At 42.3% G+C, this 23,803-nt stretch overlaps 1 protein-coding gene across 4 annotated transcripts; it reads left to right on the top strand.

Moving 5' to 3' along the window:
- Window positions 1-4,020: 4,020 nt before the first annotated feature.
- On the top strand, window positions 4,021-23,741 carry frmd4bb (FERM domain containing 4Bb). Of its 4 annotated transcripts, XM_019868478.1 has the most exons (24): window positions 4,022-4,407; window positions 10,083-10,148; window positions 10,517-10,611; window positions 10,708-10,800; window positions 12,122-12,206; window positions 12,395-12,451; window positions 12,556-12,578; window positions 13,292-13,375; window positions 13,480-13,545; window positions 13,832-13,889; window positions 13,960-14,046; window positions 15,046-15,122; window positions 15,272-15,410; window positions 15,496-15,637; window positions 16,185-16,318; window positions 17,606-17,722; window positions 18,323-18,551; window positions 18,632-18,685; window positions 18,776-18,914; window positions 19,051-19,218; window positions 19,355-20,130; window positions 21,467-21,605; window positions 22,004-22,129; window positions 23,094-23,741. In XM_019868478.1, the coding sequence occupies exons 2-23, from the start codon at window positions 10,083-10,085 to the stop codon at window positions 22,125-22,127; spliced, it is 2,952 nt and encodes a 983-aa protein (XP_019724037.1). In that variant the 5' UTR covers window positions 4,022-4,407; the 3' UTR covers window positions 22,128-22,129; window positions 23,094-23,741. The 4 variants fall into 4 exon arrangements, with proteins under 4 accessions (XP_019724039.1, XP_019724040.1, XP_019724037.1 ...); XM_019868480.1 differs by lacking the exon at window positions 19,051-19,218 and having other exon boundaries at window positions 4,021-4,407; XM_019868479.1 differs by lacking the exon at window positions 22,004-22,129 and having other exon boundaries at window positions 4,023-4,407.
- The last annotated feature ends 62 nt before the right edge of the window (window positions 23,742-23,803 follow it).

Raw genomic sequence — 23,803 nt, 5'->3', positions numbered from 1 at the left:
CTTGCAAGGCTGTTCCCAAAATGCAATCGGAGCTTACAGTAAGTATTGGGCAGCAAACTTGTGTTTTTCCAAAGTGATGAAGCTTTTGCATCTCATTGTACTAACTTAAATTGCATATCGCGGCAGACATCTCAAAATACATAGTCTTCTGGGGGCTAAGCATATATTAATACATTTTGGTCGAGAGGAATATAGGCCTACTGTCATATAGGTTTTGTTATCGGGCATCCTTCTAATTCCCTTGAACAACCAAGATTGAACTTTTGAACTCTTTATAATTTCTATTATCTAGTCCAGTTAAAGTCCAGGGGAGGAAGCCCCATCATAGTAAAGAGGATACTAATGTGATGTGTGTCGTTCTTCATAGCCTCTTCATTTTGCTCTCAAAGTGCACGGAATTGATGGATTTTTAACAGAATGTAGAAAAAATTTCTCCCGGGGGGGCATGCCCCCGTACCCCCCTAAAGGGGCTGTGTTCCCCTTGGGGCTAAGCCCCCCTTATTCTTCAAACCTAGTGACGCCCCTGCCACTTAACGACATGTAAGGTTATTATTATCCAGCCACGGTTGACAGGCACACATAGACGCATTTGTTGTTGATGAATAGAGGCACTCATTACCCAAAGTCACCAATTGAGGGAGGCCCCCATACTTGCAAAGCCCTTTGTAATGTGCTCCAAGGGGAAAACTATACATACATTTGAAATAATTCATATTTTATTGGCTGCCTCAGAATAAATCACACAATAAAAAACAGTCCTGAAATCAAAATACAGTATGTGCTTCTGACAGCCATATTGAATATGTTGCTCGTATGCTTGCAGCTACTTTGCCCCATAATCCCATGCTTTACATACAGCTTTTTCTGTTGACAGTAATGAAATTGAAACATTGTTTGCACAGTATTAATGAGCGGTGACAAACGAGCAAACATGGCTGACGAATGAGCTGAAATTAAACAAACAACGCAAGGTAGACACTCCTATTCAGGTGTGAAGAGAGAGGCTGGTGTCACGAAAGCTCCTTAAACTGAATATAGCTAAGAGATAATTACTTGGAGTACTTTTTGTGTGTCACTGTCAAACCAGGACCCGAGAAGGCAAAAGAAGACAGCTTCAGGATACGGGTGTTTTGCAGCGTTAAAGTTGTTCAACACGTTTGTTTATGAAATGACAGATGGAGAGCACTCCCTCTTTTTTGAATGTCACAGCAGCAAACATCTGGGATCTGTTTATTTATTCGTTTATTTATTTATGTATTTACTTACCGGTACTTATTTTGGGGGATCGTCTGGATTCGTTTGTGAAGTCAGCGCTTCTTTTTCCTCGTGTGGAAGTGGCACAAAGTGACAAAACCTTAAGCAAGCACAAGAAAAAAATACTACTGATTTCCCTAATGTCTTGGTGGGGACAAAACTCTGTCAAGATGCCACAAGGGGAAAACTTGCTGAAATCCCAATGGTAGAGTTCTACCTCATAACAATGACAAAGATCACCGAACATAGGCTATATAAAATGTTTTCAGACACATCGGAATATAAGTGAAACTGAATTGTGAAGTACTCAGTCATATGTATTTTGAAAAACATGATATGGCACACTCACAGTTGTCGTTTTAGAATGTGGCAAAAGCTTAAATTCCTAATGAGGGTAACGAGGGTAATGAGGGTCTTTTGTTGATAAGCGTGTTCTAGGAGGAGACTGACTGGACAGATGGTTCTGGGGGATCTTAATGAGATAATTATTCATGTCTGATATCACAATGCCAAGAGCAAGGGGGGGTGGGGGCTGGGGGGCGAGGAAGCACCAGTCAGCATAAAGGCTCTCTGCATACAGTATAGCTGCACTGTTGTCTTGTGATATGGAAGTTATCTGCTACATTAGCCCAAATTGTGTTTTTGTGACTTCACTGAAGCAACACGAAAATGACCTGTGGAGTATTTGTAATAGATTGTCATGAATATTTTAGCAGCCTTAGCACCTTGTTTTCAGGCCACCAAATGGGAAACAAACTCCAACAATCTTAACCCCGAGATGCATGACCCACCTATACCTACACTTTTCCATGAGTGAGAACAAAAATTACCCCAACGAGAATGAATGCATTTTATGCTGTAAATTTGAAGCCATGTCTCCCATTTTGGTTAAAGATAATGATTTTTATTATATTTTGGTCATCTAAAGATTTCTTCAATATTCAACATATGACATGATTACTGTACTTTTATTGACATTGCATTACAAAACAGCATTGGCTTAGTGCAGTGGTTCTTAACCTGGGTTCGATCGAACGCCAGGGGTTCGGTGAATCGTCTCAGGGGTTCGACGCAGCCTCTGTCATGGAGGTTAAGACACACCCGACAGACCCATGTCAATTAGTTATGACACGCCCGCTTGGCCATCACTGGCTGCAGATGATCACATTACATTGCTTGTCCAATCAGTGCTGCGGGAAATTGAGTTCGCATAGTAGTCAACGTGTGACTGTCATGAGAGTACGTCGTGTCATTTTTTTTTAGAATGTTTTAATACATGCTAACTATGTCGAGCAAAAAAAACCCCAAAAAAACAAAGTGGTCGGACAAATATGTACCACATGGATTCGTATGCATCATGGAATGTGATTGGTCTCAACATCCTATTGCATCATTTGTTTTGCCAAGTTGAGCAAATCTAGCCTTGCACCGGCAAAACTGAAGGAACACCTCTTGAATTTTTATTTTTCAGTAATGAAGGGTTCGATGAATTTGCATATGAACTGGTTGGGTTCGATACCTCTAATAAGGTTAAGAACCACTGGCTCAGTGACTCTGTGGCCTACTGGTATTTTTCATCAAGGGGAGAGAGTAGATTTCTACATGACCCCGCAACTCTAAATGGTCTGGCAACTCCAAGTGGACAATAGTCTAGATGCGCTTTGTCTGAGATGTCAAATCCCAATTCTGTACGTCTATCAGCATCATTTGTACAGCAAGTTCTCAAGGAATGCTAGCAACCGTAGCTTTAGATAACCTTTCTCACACACACACACAAAACACACATGTGTATATATATAGATATATAGATATATATAAATAAAAGCCTATTTAATATTACTTTCATTATTTTAATTGTATGCACTCTGTGTCTGTTTTAGACACTGTACAATGGGATCCAATAGTTGACAATCTGTACAGTTAAAAAGTGCAAAAATAATATATTTTACAGTAATGCCCAGACTTAAAATACAGTTAGACATGTATTACCATATGTTTATGATTGTGATTGTAATTTCTGATAGGGTAGCGTGGTGGACGACTGGTTACCACGTCCACCTCACAGTGCAGAGGTCTGGCCCTCCTGTGTGGTGTTTGCATGTTCTCCCCATGCATGCGTGGGTTTTCTTCAAGTACTCTGGTTTCCTCCCACATTCCAAAAACATGGACGGTAGATTAATGGAATTCTCTAAATTGTTCCTCGGTGTGATTGTGAGTCTAAATGGTTGTTTGTCGATGTGTGTGCCCTGCAATTGGCTGCAGGCAACCAGTTCAGGGTATACCCCACTTACTGCCCGAAGACTGTTGGAAAAGGTTCCAACACGCCCAAGACCCTCGTGAGGATACGCAGCTCGGATAATGGATGGGTGGACAATATTCTAGTTATATAACCACATGAAAGTGTCAAAATAACATTTCTCATGATGCAGTGGAATTCTATGCTGCTTTACTCCTTAAACACAACAAGAATTATCAAGATAATATCACAATACTGTACTTGCAAGTGCAACCTTTTGGTACAGCTCCCGTGGGCCTGATTGGCCTGTGCTGTGCATATGTAGGCTATACAGGTATAACGAAATATCCAGTAAGTGTAAAAGGCAGCTTTAGAAAATAGCATGACGTATAGGGGAGTGTGAGATTGTTTCGGTTGCGTGTGAGCAAAATAAATAAATAAAAACACTCTCTATTGTGCACGAGTTTTTTAGTACAGTATGTATGAGAGCGTTTCAGTAGTGTGTGTGGGGGAGGTACAGTAATCCTAAATGATGTCAGTCCTCATAATGAGGGCTGCGGAGCACATGCATCCTCTTGCTCGCCTCACTTGAGACCATTCATTGGGAAGCAGGCCGGCCGGCAGCTGCTGAATGGGGGTGCGGGGGGTCGGAGGAGGGATGGAGGTAGATGGAGGGAGGTGGGTGCTATGCTTGTTCGCATAATAGCCGGCGGTTGAAGGCGTGGTGCGTGTGGCTCGATACGAGGCGCGTTCAGTATTAGCAGCAACAGCAACACACTGAGGGGATGAGCATGGGCAGCGGCTGTGGGGCGACTCCCTTTCACGGCGAGCGCAACCGGCGAGACGGCTGATCGGGAGCAACCGGCATGCGGGGGAAGCTCCATCTTTTCTATTCTTAAGGACATTTAAACGCAAAGGTAAGAAGATACATGTTGAGATCGTGGAGCTGATACACGCCGCTTCTGTCCCGGGCTTCGAGGAGACAAAAAAGTAGGACCCGTTAAGGGACGTGGGTTTGGGTTTGCCGCCTCCACCGGAGACACGCGTGTTGCTCGCAGTGGGGAAAAAAAGAAAGAAATCATTCATTTGACATATGTGTTTTGAGGCAAGAGCACAGGTGGAAACCACCCATAGACTTTCACACAAATGCATTGTTCTCTCAATGGCCCTGAGCTGGGCCAATCCCCACACTGTGATCCTGATGGAGGTGGATAAAGCACATATAGGCCACTATTTAGGATGTGAGAACAATTTTTGCTCAACTGAGCCAGAGTGCTATTTAATGCAGTCATATTGGCAGTGTGACTTGGCGAATATAAAAAATGGTACATGAATCATCAGTTTGACAGGGTTCACTTTCCAGCACTCAGTTAAATACTGAACACTTTGTGTTTGGATGCATAATTCAAATTTCAAAACGTGAAATTGCACAATGATATAAAAATGACAATTATTATAGTGGTATTGAATTACATGGACACACATCCTGTATTCATGTGGTGAAAGAGTTTTATTTGCAGGTTAAAAACGGTAGACAAGTCCAAGTTAGACATCGTTATCTCAGAGGAAAAGCTCCGTCTGCATGTATTTAAAGGGATCATAAACAGGATGTCTTGCTTTGGTGGTTGGGTCCCATGGACACACATGTCCAACTTTGTCGTGCTTCCTATTTGTTGCAGCGGATGTCCTGCGTCATTTATCAACAACGTGGACATTTGGAGGCATTTCTTTCAAAGATCCATAAATAACGAGTCGTAAAAGAAAATTCGCTTCATTGGATGTCACCTTTCATTGCACATCTTTGTTGGACAGTGTACAAGGCCTGCAAAGAAGGGAGGATCAGGCAGGCTCTTCTATCTTTTGGCTGTTTGAAAACATTAGCAAACCTCTTTTTCAGAATCATAGTGCCTGGAAATTTTCTAAAAATGTCTGTAAGACTCAAACGGGTATATGTGAACTGAAGCTTGAGCCTACCTCTTACTGTATGTATGGAAGATATAGTGTGGTAATAGCCTTTCGGAAAATGATCTTTGGTGAAAGACCACATAGGGGGAAACAATGATTAACTTTTGATGCAAGCTCTCCTGATAATCAATACAGAAAAGGATAACTTCTAATGAAGGGGATATCGCATTGTTTTCCTGATATAATTTCTACTAGGCGAAAGGCTCTGCAGAAAGCCCCTGCAGTAGTGTGCAAGGGCCTCTGTCATTGGTGCTGCCAGGGACTGTCATTCTGCGAGCGATGGCAAGGGCTCACTTCAGCATGTCTTCAATTATGCTTCGTACCCAATTTTTAGAGGCAGCATTTGAGCCAACTGCACCGTTATAGCACACAACTGCTGTCTGAAACTGCTTCACAACTGGATTTGTGGAAATGCAATGCTACCTTTGGGCTACAAAGGCAGATGCCAGCACACAATAGGACACGGTGCAGTACATCGACAAAGTCCCAAGATGATTACAAACCAGAAATGACCCAGTTATTTCTCCACCATCATTCATGTATTTGCTTTGAGTCCGTTTAGCACCCAACTCAGATCAAAATTCCATCCATCTATCCGAGATCTGTGGCTGACTTTGGACGAGAGGTGTGATATTATCAATAACAGGGCACATGTACTGTACATTCCTAACTAAGGAGTCTTGAATAAACCTAACAAGCATGATTATGGAATGTGGGAGGAAGTTGGAGTAGCGGGAGATACAAGCACGGGGAGAACTTGCAAACTCAAGACAGGAACTTGTCGCTGAGATTCAATGGCAAGAACTGTGAGGGAGATGGGGAAACCACTGCGCTGCCTCGAAAAAGAAAAAAAAAGAAAAAAAGAAGTTACAATCCAATAAAAATCATGTATTGCCCTTCTTCAGGTAAAGATGCAGCTCTGGTTCTGTAACTCCATTTCAATTTTAGTGGGTGTTGGTATAATGACAGAGGCCAAGGAATTATGAAGCCTCTGGGTCTTTGTGTTCAAATATTTAGATGCCTTGGAAAGTGAACAAGAGGTACAACATTAACTTGAGGGTGCATATGACATCAGTTTATCAGTTTACTTTGAAATACTGAATCATTTGGGCACGTGGTAAAATTGCCAAATAAATGTCACCTTAGTGTCTGTTTCAGTGTGCCAGTTTTGCTCACGGGAGCAGATCGGACGGTTACAGACTTTTCCAGTTTTTGTAGTGCAAATACAATGAAAATACAGTTGAATGTCCCCGCGTCCCTGAGGACGTCCTTTTCAGGTCTGGAAGAAGTTACACAGCATGACGACATCATCAGCATGAATCACACTGCCGTGACTCCGCCCCCAATTAGTGCATCAAAGATCCACATTTTTGTCACACATAGAATTTCGAATGACATCATCTTGAGCCTTACGTCACTTTCCTGGATATCACAGGGTTGCAACATTGGGTGATGGTTGATACTTAGCTATCTGCTGACTGCTGACAAAATGACCCATGTGGAGATGTCTGATCAGGGTGATGACCAAAAATCCTTCAGATGTATTCATCATTGTCTGTGTAGAGGAGTGTGTCGGTGTCAGGTGTCCACCAAGCTGTATTTGCATGCCGGATTGTGGCTACCTCAAGCAACATCCATGCATGCATTTTCTGTCACGCTTGTTCTCATTCGGGTCACAGGTGAGCTGGAGCCGATCCTATCTGACTTTGGGTGAAAGGCGGGGTACACCCTGGATTGGTTGGCTGTTAATCGCACTCTTGATATTTCTCTAATTCTAATACAAGCTCATTCCATTTGTATCATGTGTTCTCCAATTGGGTGTCTTCAAGAAAACAAACACTGTTTGGTGTAACACCAGCTGTCATCAATAATGCATGAAAAGTGGAAGCTGAGATGAGACAGTCGAATGTCTGGACAGGTCTGAATTGTGACAGGTTAAATTTTTCTGCTTGTTTTCTAGCTTGAAGACTTTATCTTTAGCCATCATGAATGTCACATGGGCATTTTTTGTGCTGTGAAGTTTACAGGTATGCACGGAGGTAAGCTTACACACACATGGTATGCCAACTGTGGTAAATCCAACAGCAGAGAAAAGGTCCGTTTTGCATGTCTCTAAAGATTAACAAAACAAACAAAACAAAACAATTACTGGCTCTTCTTTATCTTAAAATGAATGTTGAAGTGTTGTCCTCTAGAGGCCTTGCAGGCTTTTTTTTTTAAGCTGAGTAGGTTGTTGTCTGCGGTGTGTGTACAGTATTGGGCAATGTCTTAAATGAAGACAACCACAATTGCCAATTTTTCATTTATTTGTTATCACAGTGTATTGATCAGTTTAAAATGCCAGCCAGCACCATTTTTGTGTCTGAATCAGGTTGATATGGAAGCTCGACTTTATGCTGCCACTGATAGGCTGCAGGGCGAGTCCGGATCGTGCCATCAGATATAAATAGCATGGCTGCAAGCGCTTACGGACCAACTGTGTAGATCTTTTAAAGTCATACTCCCTCTCTTTTTATACACACGCTTTGGTTTTCCAACCTCTCAAGACCCTTCCCCAGTGTCTTGTGCAAGTTTCAAGAGTCCACCCACTTTCTTCACTAAAACAAGCAGAATACAATTGACTGCAACATCTAGCGGCCAGACTGGTGTATTGCATGCTAAGTTCAGAGATATGTTAAACACCGCACCACCTGTACAGTACTGTCACAACTTAATAAACCAACATGATAAAATGCAGATATAGTCCATTTTTTTAATTTATCGAGCACACAGCTTTTCATTTAGACCATGGTGTCAAACATACGGCGCGCGGGCCGGATCCGGCCCACAAAGGAGTTTAATCCGGCCCACGAGATGATTATGTAAAGCAGGGTGTCAAACGTACTGCCCGCGGGCCGGAACCAGCCCGCAAGGAGGTTCAATCAGGCCCACAGGATAATTTAAAAGTGAAAAAAATGCATTAAAGACACAGAATTAATATTTTTAATAAGGTGCAATTCATTGAGTATCCGCAAGGGGACATTGTTTTGATCAGAGAAGAAGACAACAGCAGCCTCAGTCCGTCACTGAGACAGACCCATGACAGCAGATGCTATCAATAGCACTCTCCTTAGTTTGTAAGGTGTAGGCAGGGATTACATTTAGATTTTATATGCACGTGTAAATGGTTTAAAACTTCCTTTCTTTATAAATCTCGTTTAATCTTAAAGTGCATTACTATATTTTTCAATACCAATTACTTGTTAAAGTTTGTACAATCAGTGGGATCAGTTGCAATGCATATATGTGAATGATAAAAGTAAATTGCACGTTTGTCGAAGGAAATGTAAGGTGCTTCATGATATGTTTTGTAAAAGATATGTTCATTAAATTTCAACATTTTCCTAATGTTCTTGTGCTTCTTTATACCAAAACAAAGGAAAGACATATTGTTTTGGTTATTTATAGCAAAGTATGGTATCATTTTAATGGTCCGGCCTACTTGACATCTACCGAGGCCGTATGTGGCCCACCATGTGAAATGAGTTTAAAACCCCTGATTTAGACTGTGAGAGAGAATTTTGCAAATTACATTATTCTGAAATGATAATGAAATAAGAGCTTCCAAGAGCAATGGAATGATTCAAAAGCGTTGCAAGGAGTCTGGCCTGTGTGAGCAATTAAAAAGAAACAATCTAATATGTTGAAAGACATCATATTTCCATTTCTGCCTGAAACATATCCACATATACTGTGAGACAGTCAATACTAAATTGAGCAACGGTGGGCAGCAGTCTGACCCGCCTTGGCCTAATTAAATCGGCTGCCGAATGCATGTGAAGTGACCGCTAAGCCGTCGCAAACCCAGAAGCCTGCATGCAGAGAGTCTGCAGTGCTTTTTCCGAACCCCGCAAGAAGAGAGCAATGAAGGGATGAGTCAGGAATGCATCCGCTCCTGCGCTCTGCCTGGAGAGTTTTACCAGGTATGAGAGTCGCTTGCTTCTCTATGATAGAACCGGACAAGAAGTGATAAGCCTCATTTTGTCAGATAACAGGACTGTCAGATCCACCCACTCTTTTTTTCCAAGATCGTTTCGATGTTGCCCTCGTAAATGTATCATCTGAACTGAGAATTTGAATGCACTCACAGCAGCGTGCTGTCGCATCAATGCAAGGAAAATTATCCCAATGGAGCAAATGTCATTGACTTGCAGTCCTTTGGATTTAGCAGATCTGCAGTTTAATCACAATTGAAAAAGTTGTTCGCTGGGCAGGTTGGAAATGTGTGCAAACATGTTTGTTTATTGAAATATATTTGTTCGATTAAAAGCTAAAAAGACTGACTTGAAACCAAATGTGAAGTCACTCAAATCCTTCAACGAATTACTATGGCAACAAATCTTTGGGACAATGCTTTCATTGTCGTTTCATGACGTTAGTATTTCTTTAAGAAGGATCACTGCATTTGGCGCTCGGCTATTAGTTCACTATGGCAACTGTGACGTGAAATACTTTAGTCTCATCCGTGTCTTTTTTTTTGTGATGTCAACATATTTTCGTCAGTAGATTTTTTATTTTTTTTTTAATTAAAAACGATGCCCATGAAGATGAAAAGCATGCTCCAATTTCCTCTTTTGTGTCCCTGTAGATGACTGAGGGCCGACTGTGTCAAGTGCAGTTGCTAGATGACAGGAAGCTGGAGCTGCTGGTTCAGGTGTGAATAACGCGGAGATGGTCAATATTTGTTTCATAACTGAGAAGCCTCACTATGCAACCTGAGGGGCGCGGCTCCAGGTCAGCGATGTGTGGAGAATTCCACACGTGACTGTGCACAAACCCTCAGCGCACCTCACATCAACTGTATTTCACTGTGGTTGGGGCCTTTCAAAAATAATTAAAATGCATTGAAAGCAGTGCACCAGCACAGCGCAGGATGTTTAGTAGACAACATAATCAGTCACAGAGGCTGCTGCACTTTGAGTTTAGCTTGCAGATTCGTCACTTCTATAAGGGAATGAGGCAAACAGACTTCAGTTCTGGAAGCTGACGCTGAATCTAAAAAAAAAAAATCTCCTTCCACAGCCAAAGCTACTGTCGTATGAACTCGTCGACCTCGTCTCTTCCCATTTCAACCTCAAAGAGAAGGAATTCTTCGGACTTGCGTTTTTCAGTGACAAGTATGTAAACCGTTGGCCTAACCTAAGTATTTGCAGTGCTCTAAATATTTATTGCTGGTGATTTTTAAAAGACAGCACGCTCGCTTTCTTTTGCAGTGGTCAGTGTAAGTGGCTGCAGATGGACCGGAGAGTTCTTGATCATGACTTTTCCAAGAGGCAGGGCTCCATTGCCCTCAACTTCCTGGTCAGGTAACAAGAAACCTTCACATGCAGGGCTAAAGCTCTCCAGCAGGGTGCAGCGCTGCATGGAGAACAAAATAAAAATAGGATACAAAGTAAACACAGTGCAGTGTGTTCTCGGTTTACTCTTGTGGTTCTTGTGAAGTACTTCGTGCTGTAAGAATAGGTCATCAAGTCGCACAGTTATTCGGGCACAAAATGCAGGTAAAATGTAATTGTTGCTATGGAAAAAAGTGGTTTCTAAATGAATTAAAACACCAAATTCTCTTGAGCACACCCGAAAATGACTTTTTCCTTTTGTCGCTCATTCTTGTTGACCAAAATACAAATAAAATGTAACAGATAAAATGGGTTTTGAATCAGGCGTTGTTGATTATGATTTTGGTGACGTCTTGCTTCTAAGAGTTAAATCATTTTGTTTAGTAACAGGCATAGTCGAAATCCGAGTCATTACGTTCTAAAGTTGTGTCTCCCAAAATACAAGCTCAAACATTTTTAGCCCTTTAGATGGAGAGGGGGAAATAAAAGATCTGCATAACTCAGCAGAAATGGCATCATCAAGCTAATTGCTGTGACCATGGGAAGACCTAATAAATCTGCACATCTATTTATTACTTTTTAGTCGTAACGGAGTGTGTCTCTCAAGCGAATACAATCCTGTAACTCATAATATCAGAAAAAAACATCCTATATCCACTTTTTTTCTTTATTGTATATAATTTTTTATGACCGTATATAACTACGTTCTCGACCAGTAATCGTAGCAGCTAACACTATCAGACGCTTGTGAACATTATTTACAACCCTGCTACCTGCAACTCCATTACTGTTAACAGTGTGATATTAACATTCAATTTGCATTTAAATAAAATGGAATTTGACTTTACTATAAATGACTCCCTCAGAAATATTTTGGGTGGAGTTCTTCAGGTGTCGAAGAATCTGTAGAAAAGCTGTGACAAACGCAGCAAAATATATGAGCCAACAAAGAAAATACCTAAAAAAAAAAAAAAGTACCGCTGATGGCTGAGCACGGATGAATCTATATAATGTTTTTTTTACTTTGTATACCATATTTTGTAAAAACAAAAGGCAGGCGGAGGGGGAAAAGATAAAATAAAATGGTCAAGTTTTCAAAATAGTTGATGGTTAAATTATCCTGCAATTCTGGCATGACTATTTTACAATGAATATGACTGTTACCATAGATTTGACCCAGACCACGTACATATTATTTTATAGCTCCATCCTACAGCTAGGATCCGTTTTATGTATCTTGAAAGAAAGTTCAATGAAAAACATTACATGCTTGTGCATTCATCTTTCATAGATTTTATGTGGAAAACATCACACAGCTGAAGGACATCATCACAGTGGAGTTATTCTTCCTCAATGCAAAATCTGCTGTCTATAACGTAAGTGGCAGCGCCTTTTCTCAGCCGCAGGGCAGTTTTCACTCGCCTAGGAGGAATGTGTGTAAGAAAGCAGAAAGAAATGATTTATTCTGAGGACAGACTAATACGTACTGAAGTCGATCCGAAAATGTTTGAGTGTGGATCACCGTGTGCAATCTGTTCATCTAAAATCCTTCTTTGTCTCATAGGGGATTATAGAAGTTGAGAGTGACAATGTCTTTAAATTGGCAGCAAATGCTTTGCAGGTTGGTGCCTTTACTGCCCTTAAAAAAACCCAAATCTGTTACATCCTTTAAAGTGAAGCTAAAGCCTAATGAGATGTTCTTTTTCTATTTCTTTATTTAACTAGGAGTCTAAAGGAGACTACACAAGGTAAGAGCTTGTTATTATCAGATGGGTGATAAGTATTGACTGGCAGCACGATAAGTTAAGGGCGATCTGTTGGCGAAAATGTTCAATAGGTCACTTGTTTCTCAACAATGGGGACACTAACAATCAATAGCAATGTAATGTGAGGCTTACCATAGTGCGCTGAGTAGCTCACACCCGTCTACTAATGAATCTCATGGTACTGACAGACCCAAAGGGGAGACTTGACATGCCAGGAAAGAGCAGCAAACAGCTAGCTTCAAGTCCACCACATAATTACATGAAATGAGATACACTTGCATAATCTGATGAGATCCAATTCAAGAGTTGACTCAAAAGAATTCTGGTTTTATGAAGATAATAATGCTGATGTCTTGAATGACACTGGATGCATATCAATTTTAACAACAGTGGTGTAGAAAAGAACTGTGTCATACTGAGAGGTCTGTTGAAAAATCTTAAAAATAAATCACACTTAAAATAATACCGACAAAGCTTAAGCATCAAAAACAATTCTATTTTTAGGGCGCCTTAGATCTGTTTTGTACTGCAAGAATGATGGCTATATAAGACCATCCAAAGGTGAATGAGTTCTTGCTTTCTCATAGCCGAAGTTTTGAAGACCAAAATCTGGTCGTGAGTTGGTAGCGCTGAGAATGAACATATAATCACCGGACTTTTTCTGTCATTCATCTCCTTCCTTTTCCCTTGCCAAGCGATGAAGCCACCCGAGCTGACTTAAAGAAGCTGCCCGCTCTTCCCACTAAAGTCCTCAAGGAGCACCCATCGCTTGCTTACTGGTATGCTTAAAGGCCAGTCTGAGTTGTGATTAGCAGCTCACCTTTTAATGTATTCACGATTCATCTCGAAAACAATTTATCTCACTTTCTTTATGCTAATGCAGTGAGGATCGAGTCATCGACTATTATAAACAGCTCAGAGGAGTCTCCAGAGGGCAGGCCATTGTACAGTAAGTGTTGAAGTTAAAATAAAATATTGATTTGTTGAAACACGTTCGACATTAATTAATGTTGAAATGGCTTCAGGTCATTAATCTCCCTCCTCCACCGAGGCTTCCTTTTCACTTTGTCTTGCTGGAATCCCTTTTCCCCATCAACTGGTAGAAATCAATCAATATGTTCAGTCGAGTGAATCACACAGACGCACCAGATCAAATGCTCTAGAATTCCTCCTCGCCACAGCCCATGTGGACGTTATGAAGCACCTTGTGGTTTTAATAACACTCTTCACTGTAGGTATCTGACGCTTGTGGAATCCTTGCCCACATATGGTGTCCACTATTATGAAGTGAAGGTAGGCTTTCTGCTCATCTTTGCTCTGGGAACGGAACAGATGTTCACTCTATTTTTTCCACCCCGTCCAGGATAAACAAGGGATGCCATGGTGGCTTGGGATCAGTTATAAAGGCATTGGCCAGTATGATCTACAAGACAAGCTGAAACCCAGAAAGGTAAATATGATCCTACTGTTGTGGCTTTAAAATGGCTTGTCTGCACCGGACACTGTCGGCGGGCTGAGTCCTCATTTCTGATTCAAATGAATTCAAGGGCCGGACCTTTTCATTGCTAAAAATCATTCATGTCGTTTCAAGTGTTCCTTTACTGGAACTTCCGCACACGTCAGCCATTTTAGATTGCCAAGTGATAGAGACACCCATGCGAATGATGCCATGCTGAATAAGACCTTTGGCATGTGCGGTACGGGCCAAGAAGAAGCGGAAATATTATTTCAAACGTGTCAGGTGAAGAATACATTCTGGTGGCTTGCACGGGATGATGCAGTTTTACTTTGAGGGCTGGATTGTGCAAGTGTCTGCTGCCTGTATGGTGGGGAGGCAAGGTGAAGGGAGGGGAGGGAGCTGCTAATGTCAGAACGAAAAGAGGGATGGCTTTGGGCGTTAACATGCATGAGAATACCTGAGGAGGCAAGTCAGGAGCTGACATGATCCAGTCCTAGTACAAGTTGGTGTTGAGAGTGAAGCCAGAGAGGATTTCATAACTACCAAATAGGATCTGAAATTGAAGACCCTTTGTAGTGGTAAGAAGTCGATTTCAATTCTTTTTTTTATGCATAGAATATGATACTTTTAAATGAAGCTCTGAGAACTTTTACATTATTATGTAATACATTATTTGTTGTCACCCCCTCATGCTGTTCACCCATGTAACATTAAAAAAAAATTCTTTTGAAATGTGTGTTTCATTCGCCGCCGGACTAGACATGCAGTTAGTCACAAATGACTTGAAATAAGGCTGCTGTCACGGAGCACCTGGCCGATGAGCCACGGAACATGTAGTGATGAGTCTTGATTTCGTAATGTGGGAGTATTGTGCCCACTGAACAGCTGTAATGTTGCGGTGTTGGTAAACCAGACTCTAATGACACTTGATTGGTCACAGAATGAGTGCCGTTTATTTACTTTGTGCGCTTTCTCTATTGTGACTACCAGCTTTATCAGTGGAAGCAACTGGAAAATTTGTACTTCAGGGAGAAAAAATTTGCAGTGGAGGTTAATGATCCACACAGGTGAGATTTTGTTTTTTTTTTTTTTAAAGTTCATTATTTGGTGTTACTGTTGTTGTTGTTTTACATCCCTTTGGTTTGTATGAGATTACCCACCTTGATCTGAAATCTGAAATAAGACACACAGTTCACCACTGATCCTTTTGCTTCAGGAGAGCAGTAACCAAGCGCACCTTTGGACAAACTGGCCTCCTCATCCACACTTGGTATGCGAGCCACTCTTTGATCAAAACTATTTGGGTCATGGCTATTAGCCAACATCAATTCTACTTGGACAGAAAGCAGAGCAAAGTGAGTGTGAGACTTACAATGCATTTCAGAGTGGCAAAGTAAAAAGAGATCCATGCAAAAAGATTTGATTCCTCCTTTCCGTTAGGCTAAACTCGGAGTCTCCAAAAGCTTGGAGGAAATTGCCATGGATCTGAACGAGCATGCAGGGGCAAAGACAAACAAACTTGGAGAGTCCGTCCTGAAAAATAACTTGATTACAGCCAGCAATGGGAGCCTGGTATCGACAGGTTGGTTGTACTCGTGACGCTTCCAGAGCAACCTGCAGCCAATGTCAAGAATGCAAAATATTTAAAGGGGATGTCAAGACAAAACACAGCATTCCGCTTAATATTGCGTTTATGGAATTTGATTTAAGCAACAAAATACACCCGTTTTCACCCATCTCAGGGGGCAGCCATTTTGCCACTTGCTGTCAACTGAAAATGACCTCACAGTTGCTCAGTGCTCGGGTAATGACCAATCATGCCTCACCTGTTTTCTGAAGCTCAGCCATGATCGCTTGTTACCTGAGCCCTGAGCAAATGCGATGTCATTTTCAGTCGACAGCAAGTGGCAAAATGGCCGCCCTCTGAAATGGAGAGAAACGTGTGGATTTTAGATGTTAACTCATATTTTCTTTATCAGGATAGTGTATTTAGTCAACTGGTGCTGCATGGAACTTATTACTCGAAAGAAAATGTTTGCGTTGACTTCCCCTTTCAGTGTAGTGTATCAATCAACAGATTTTTGGGGGCGTAAAATAACTGTGCAACTATTCAAATTCATATTTTACAGGTTCTGCAGACTCTGAAATGAGTGAGGAGCAGAAGAAAGAGAAACTCTCTGAGCTGAGAAAGAAAGAGCAGGAGATTCAAGATATCTTGGCCAAAAAGACAAAGGAATTAAAGAAGATTTGTCTCCGGGAAGCGGTGAGATATTCTGTTTACTTGCCCTTGTTTCTCTGTCTTTTTGTCCTCTAAAGCAGGGGTCCCCAACCTTTTTTGCCCCACGGACCGGTTTAAGTCAGACATTATTTTCAGGGACCGGCATTTAAGGTGTGGCGGAATTAATACAACAAAATAATATGGTATGAGCTGCATGAAAACTGTGGTGTTTTCGAAATACAATAATAAACACAAGGAGCGTCTAATCTGGTCGCAACACTCTTATCGCTCTGGTAATGTTTAATGCCTTCAAAATACGATACAACGCAAATTCAAAGTGCATGAAAATGACGACTCACCACAGCCCCGAGCTTGATTTTCTGCAATCAGACAGTCCCATCTCGGGGTAATAGGAGACAATGACACCTCAAGTGTGTGGTTTATGTCCAGTCTACTTCGTAATTTTGTTTTAGTCGCTGTTGCTGCATAAACTCCCCACCTCACACAGGTAGGATGTCGGAAATAGCAACAGTGCTATTGTGGCGATCTCAGAGTATTCAGCCATAACTTTGATCCAGTTGTTTCGAACGTACTATTAAGGCCGAAGTCATTTGCGATCTCCAAGCAGCTTTTTTTACTCATTTTGCGGGCTTCAGCGTTTTGTTTATGAGCGTTATCGGTCACGTGACCGAGAAGTGTGGCTTGACGTGAGTCAAGCGTGACACAGACGGATGTAACAGAGAATCCGGTAATTTTTCAAAATAAAACACATTTCGTATTCCGAAATAAATAAAACGGAAATAAGGCAAGTTCTTTCTGTGCGGCCCGGTACCAAATGCCCTGCGGACCGGTACCGGTCCGCGGACCGGCAGTTGGGGACCCCTGCTCTAAAGGATTATGCTTACTACTATCCACCCATTTTGCAAAGCGCGTGTATTCCAGACTATTATACACTGGTAAGGTATATTTTTTGGAACAAAAAAATAATCAAGGTCACGGAAATACTTGATATTGTTGCGCTAACCTGCACGGATGTGTCGTTCTGAAGGAGACATTTCCGCAGTGATCCATACCGCTCAGCTCATTCTGGTTCCATTTATTTGTACAATATGTATGGTTTTGGTGTCCTGAAAACATTAATACATAATGCCACATCAAAATATCATTTATTTCACTTTTGGTCATTGTAAGGTGTCACATTTTTAATGAATGGCCTCTCCTTCGTGTTTTCTGTCTCCAGATTCCCCTTTCCCCCAAAGCCTTTAATTAAATTTGTGTGTGTGATGGATTGTTTCTGCGACAGTATCCATTTAAAGTGTTGGTTGTTCTCAGGAGCTTACTGGAAAGTTGCCAAAGGAGTACCCCTTGTCTTCAGATGAACGACCACCACAGGTTAGACGGCGAGTTGGCACGGCTTTCAAGTTGGATGACCTTTTCCCTTACAATGAGGTCTGTGTTTCACTTGTGCACTTTCATCATTCACATTCATTAGTTGCCTTTGGCCAATATGACATGCCTTTTAATTAGCACTTTAACCTGAATTTCACTTCATACTTTGTGGTAATTTGGTTTAAATGACAATCCCAGACTGTTACTGGCTTAACCTTTTCTCAACAATAAAAAAGTGACATTTTTAACTGTAGAGATAAACCAAAACAAGTTTGTGTTGGGTGCTTCAGTTTAAAAGCTCTTGGTAAATTGCAAGTCTTACCCTTCAATAAGCGCATACTTGAAGATATGAAAGCATTGTCTGCCATAAATTAGGAATACCACAGGGTCAGCAAAAATGTATCAAGTTGTTTTCTTCCCACTTTATCTACGTTATATTACATGCGGTCGTAGTGACATGTCTGCGTCGACCAATCAGAGCACAGCACTGCGTCTAGCTCACCCCTCCATAAAACCCCAACAAATGCAGGCAGAAAAGTGGGACACAATGTGTTGGACATATTGAGACCGTTTACAGTGGAAAGGGAGGGAAAAAAGGGATGCGTGGTGAAAATAGGGAAGTGAATGTACTTTTAACGTCTTTTGCGACTTGCACTGCAGGATCCTTTTCTGAGAAATCTGGAGAGCAGATTTGCCCTCCAGCAGAAAATCGTGGAGGCAGCTAAAAAGCTAGCGAATGAGCCAGAACTGTGCAAGACGGTTAAGAAGAAGAGGAGGAGAAACTGTTTGGATGCTATGCACAAGCTTCAGCAGATTGAAAATGAGATGAACCATTATCGAATCAAGAAGGGGAAAAGACCCACCCAGCGAGCCTCAGTAATCATTGCAGGTTTGGAGCAAGTGCAACGAAGGAACTGTCACAACTTGCATGATTCTGCTGTATTCACAAGAAGCATTCTCTGTGTCCAGATGAGCTCATGCGGTCAGAATGCAGCTCCTTGTCGAGCCTCCCCTTGGAGGACGGTGAGCTTGGCGACACGTCTCTGCAAAGTATCCCGTAGTAAGGCCCCATGTTCGGATCTTGATTTGGCGCTGTCCTATTTTTGTATTCAGATGACTCGGACAGCGCCAGCCAGCGGCCGCGGTCACAGTCTGTGCAAGACTCCCCTCAGTTCAGTCCATTACGTTCCCTGGGGGCGGAATACGATGTAGAGAAGCCAACATCTCAAAGGGAAAATAACCAGAACAAAGGGTGAGGCTTAATCTGACCTGCTGAAGACACATTTTCGACATCTATTGCTCGGTCGTGTTTGAGGCCTTCTTCTGTTGCACACATATCATTCCTGCTTTTCTTTTTAATCATCACCCTCAATGTCACAACCCTTTAGATTAGCTTTTGAAGGCCAGGAAGCTTCCCTCTACTACCACAATCCAAGAGAGACCTCCTCCACCCACAGTAGCCCTTATAAAACCCTCCCCAGAGCTCCCAGAGACCCCCGCAGCATGCCTCCCACACCAGCTATGACCCGCAATGCCTACAGCAGCAGCCAACTCAGGTTTGGTCATGGCTCCCCAACACCGTTATTCCCCACTCAATCGCCAATTGAAGTTGTCATTCAAACGCATGGTACAAAGTTTCAATATTGCAGATGAGTAATTAGTGTAACGCGGCAAGCTGTGTCCTCTTTCCAGGTGCGAGGGCTCACCCCATGGCTTCAGGGCTCGCAGTGGAAGTTTGGAGTCCCAGCCCCAGTTGAGAAAGGAGACAGACCCGGAGAAGCCAGTTTTCACCTTGTCACCGGCTCACCGCAGCAACAGCACAGAGGTCTTGGAAGATTGCTCTTCCTACACCAGTCAGTCCAGTCTGGATTTCTGCGGGCCTGCCAGCTCCCACTACAGTACCTTAGATTCCCGAACCTCCACCATGCATCGACTGCACCGCAACGTGGAAGTGTACGGAAATACAGGGAGTATGCCCAACCTGGTTCAGCACCATTCTGGTTGTAGTTACGCCTGCGAGACCTCAGCACACTATCCACCCAGTGCCTACTACGTCTCCGGCTGCCCGTGTCCAGATATGGAGCCTTACGCGAACGGTGCCTACGTGTATGAGAATGACGTCGAAGGCCACTACAACGTCAACCCCTCCTATCAAATGAACGGCTATCACGGACACGACAGGTTCAGGCATTACGGCTCTGACCGAACTGACGGCCTTTCCCAGAATCCCTATGCGACGGTGAGGCCGCCGAGGAGCAGGGAGGGACCCAGAAACGAACTTTTGGCCAAGAACATGCAGAAGGCTATGGTGGCAGAACATCTGAGAGGGTGGTACCATCGCAACCGTGGCCCCAGGGAAGAAGAGAGGACAGGATGCGACTTTGACTGTGGCTCTCAGCTCAGCCTAGGGTACCAGACCATGCCGGCGGCCTTCAGCCACTCCAGCAGAACGACGTCATTTTCATCCGGTGAGATGATGTCTGCAAGTCGTTTATAGGTCAATGAAGACAGTGCCCACAAGAAGACGGGCATTTTAAAAATGGTTTATTCCCGTCCTTAAATCATCATTGCATTCTTCGACGCGCGCAATTCGAAACGCGCCATTGTGGGAGTAACAACGTAGATTTGCTTCCCGGCCAATGGAGGCGACCCCTCTCATTCTCTTTAAAATCAGTTAACTGGATGAGTGCAGTCTTGGACTTTGCGGAAGTAGAAATCGACTCGCTGAAGTCTGTGCAGAATATCGAAACGTGCAAAGGAAATGCAAGCAGACCCACATGGGTGGATGATGTTAAATTGGCCACGGCAGTCACAGATCCCAACCCGATCTTTCATGTCTATGCTTGACTCTCCCCCTTACTACCACATACAGTACCTGTACTGTGGCCAAAGAGGGTGATTTTAAAAATATAATGAAGATGATGGTGATGATAACATTCATTCATTCATTCATTTTCCGAACCGCTTGATCCTCACAAGGGTCGCGGGGGTGCTGGAGCCTATCCCAGCTGTCTTCGGGCAGTAGGCGGGGAACACCCTGAATCGGTTGCCAGTCAGTCGCAGGGCACACAGAGACGAACAACCATCCACGCTCACATTCACACCTAGGGACAATTTAGAGTGTTCAATCAGCCTGCCATGCATGTTTTTGGAATGTGGGAGGAAACCGGAGCATCCGGAGAAAACCCACGCAGGCCCGGGGAGAACATGCAAACTCCACACAGGGAGGCCGGAGCTGGAATTGAACCCGGTACCTCTGCACTGTGAAGTCGACGTGCTAACCACTGGACTACCGGGCCGCCCCGTGATGATAACAATAATAATAACAATAAAAATAATAATGCCTTCAATGAATTGATTTATGCAATTAGACAAAGGGTTTGATTCCCGCGGTTGCGATATTTATGAGTAAATTACGGTATCCTCCGGCACACGTATCCATGGAGCTCAGAATCTGTCTCCTTGCCCCTCAGTAGCATTCAGCAAAATTGCAACTTACACCTTTCAGCTAGTCGAAGGTTTAGTTTACTTTCAGCCACCAAATTGTCAGGTGAGCCGGGGCCATGTAACAGAAAACGCCCTCGCTCCGTCAGAATGCCCAGCGTGGTGCAGTGCGGTCTGCCAAATTCCCAAAAAACGGTAAACTGGGTTTGCGCTGGCACGAGATTCACCAGTTTTGAAAAATCTCTTCGGATTACTGAATAGTACTGTGTCACCCATTGCAGTGATGAAAAAAAAAATCTGTGCAGAGCAATTAAAGCAAGTTACCAACTAAGAGTGCACTTGGTTTGGGCTCACTTGCAGTGTCCTCAGTGGAGAGTGCAGGGAACTGGCGCAACCAGCTGGCAGTCGGCCTGACTGACTACGACACACCGAACACACCTCATTACTCTCAACATGCAGTTCCTCTGTCGCCATATAATCGCAGCCCCACACACAACAGGTGAGTTGTCGTTTTCAACTTTTGACTTGAGTGAGAGAGTAAAGTTATATCAGAAAAAAAATAAGGCCAAAAGTATGAAAGCAATGAATATTCAAAGAGAGGTTAAAATTCTTACAACTTGACGTATAGTATTTTTGGTCTCGACCACAAAAGATTTTAGCAATTTGATACTCTATTCAACTTTTTTTTTTTTTAATTACCTATAGCGACTAGGTCCAAACAGGATATTTTTTTCTCCTTAAAGAGTCATTGTTTGTTTATATTTGAATGGAAATCTCATTGACCTCTTTAGGAAAAATGGATTCACTGAAGAGGTGACCAACAGCACACTGAAATCTCTGCTGCTTCTTTCCTCCCTCTTTTACTTTTTGAATTTCGATTAATGCTCATGTGCGCAGATGCTCTCCAGAAAACAAAGTATCGGGCTCTGACACAAAGCCTAATAAATGTGAGTCAGTTGAGGTGTTTGGCGCTGAGGCCATTAGAATGGATGAAGAATCAGACAACCACACTAGCACTTAAGGGTGAGACCAAGCAGGTGGCTGTATGTTGTGTTGCCACTCGTGTCCATTTCCTCATCTTCATCAGTGTGCTCATGGAATGAAACCATCGACCTCTTTGTGTTGTGGTTGGATTTTCTGTTCCCTTTAGGGCAGTGTTTTTGTATTTCACAACATTCGCATTCATGCATCCATTCTGTGGCAGTTTCTATTTTAAAAAAAAAAAAAAGAAAGAAAAAAAATTAAAGAAAACTTCAGCTCGGCTACAGAGAACACCAATACTGTATGATGTTATAAATTGCACAAGCACGGCTTGTGATTCATTACGCTTCACAGTTGAATTCAAGTTGAAATATGTAATTAGTAGACCAAACAAAGCAACTGAACGGATGTTTCCTCATCACACCACACATTTCCATGGCCAATTGCTGCCTGTTCATAGCGGCCTCCTCGACATATAAAAACAAACATCCGTAAGTGTGACATGCCCAGAGGCTGTTTGAATAATAAAGACACACAAAAGAGAAGAGAATTCTCAAAAAGAGAAATAAAATAGAATTCCAACTATACACACAAACTCATATATATATATATATATATAATTTTTTTTCTTTCTTTTAAAGAAAACAGCCCCGATAGCTTGATCTGGTAGATCATTGCTCTCCATCTACCTCCTAGAAGCCCTTTACTGTATTTGGTTATTCATTCGCGACCGTAAAAAAGATGCCAATCTTTCATAGCACCCTCATATTCTGTCAGTTTCACACAAAGACCACTTCTTGTCAACGTGCTTTTTTTTTCTTTTTTTTTTTTGGTTCACCCCACGGAGTTTTTTTGTATTTTGACGTGATCATTTCAATCTATTATTCCATGCTTTTATAATCAATCTGTAGATCTTCTTTAATTTCAGTCCTTTGGTCATACGTCCTGGTCACTTTCAGATTATTGAATGTGTGAATATCCATTTGATTTCAGTGTCTTCTTTCAGATTCTACCTGGGCAGCAGCTACACAAGCATCCAATGATGACGACCAAACCACATTTTGTAACGTAAGAGGATGAAGTTGAAACAGGCTTTCCATCCAAGGACTAACCTCTGAACCCAAGGTGCCTTCCATTGGGTGGATGGTTGAGAAAGGCAAGATAGACTGTGTCTCAAATTCTCAAAACGTTGCACAACCCCACTGACTTGTACTTGAGATATCAAGGCAATCAATCAAACATAAACAGGAACTAGCTGCTGCCTTATGCTGAACAACAGGAAAAAAAAGACATCTTTCATAAAATGGAGGATCCAGATTGTGAATGTGACACTTAATGTGATCGTTCATTAGAACAAACCATGTTGTAGAATTTCCTTTCCTTCCGTTCTTTAAAGCTGGAATCTGAATGTATGCTGTCACTAATGTTAACAGTCATTTTGTCAGTAAGTGCCGTGATGTGATTTAAAGTGCATGTGAAGGAAATCAGTTTTGATAAAAACTTTGATAAGAATCAGACCACTGCCATCAAAACAATGACATTTGTTTTCTCACACATTTGTACAGTCTGTGTGTAGTTCCAAGTATCGTGTGAGGTGTCATGATGAAATATTTTCCACTGCGAAGGATTAATAAATACTTGTGTGACTCATAAATGGCTGCTGTCACCTCATGTACTGCCGTTGCTTAACACCTGTTTCACTCGCCCTTCTTCAGT

Source organism: Hippocampus comes, unplaced genomic scaffold (genome assembly GCF_001891065.2).
Source record: "Hippocampus comes isolate QL1 unplaced genomic scaffold, H_comes_QL1_v1.1 scaffold41, whole genome shotgun sequence".
NCBI lineage: Eukaryota > Metazoa > Chordata > Actinopteri > Syngnathiformes > Syngnathidae > Hippocampus > Hippocampus comes.
Note: the sequence above shows the minus strand (reverse complement) of the source record. Positions and strands in the feature narration are given on the sequence as shown.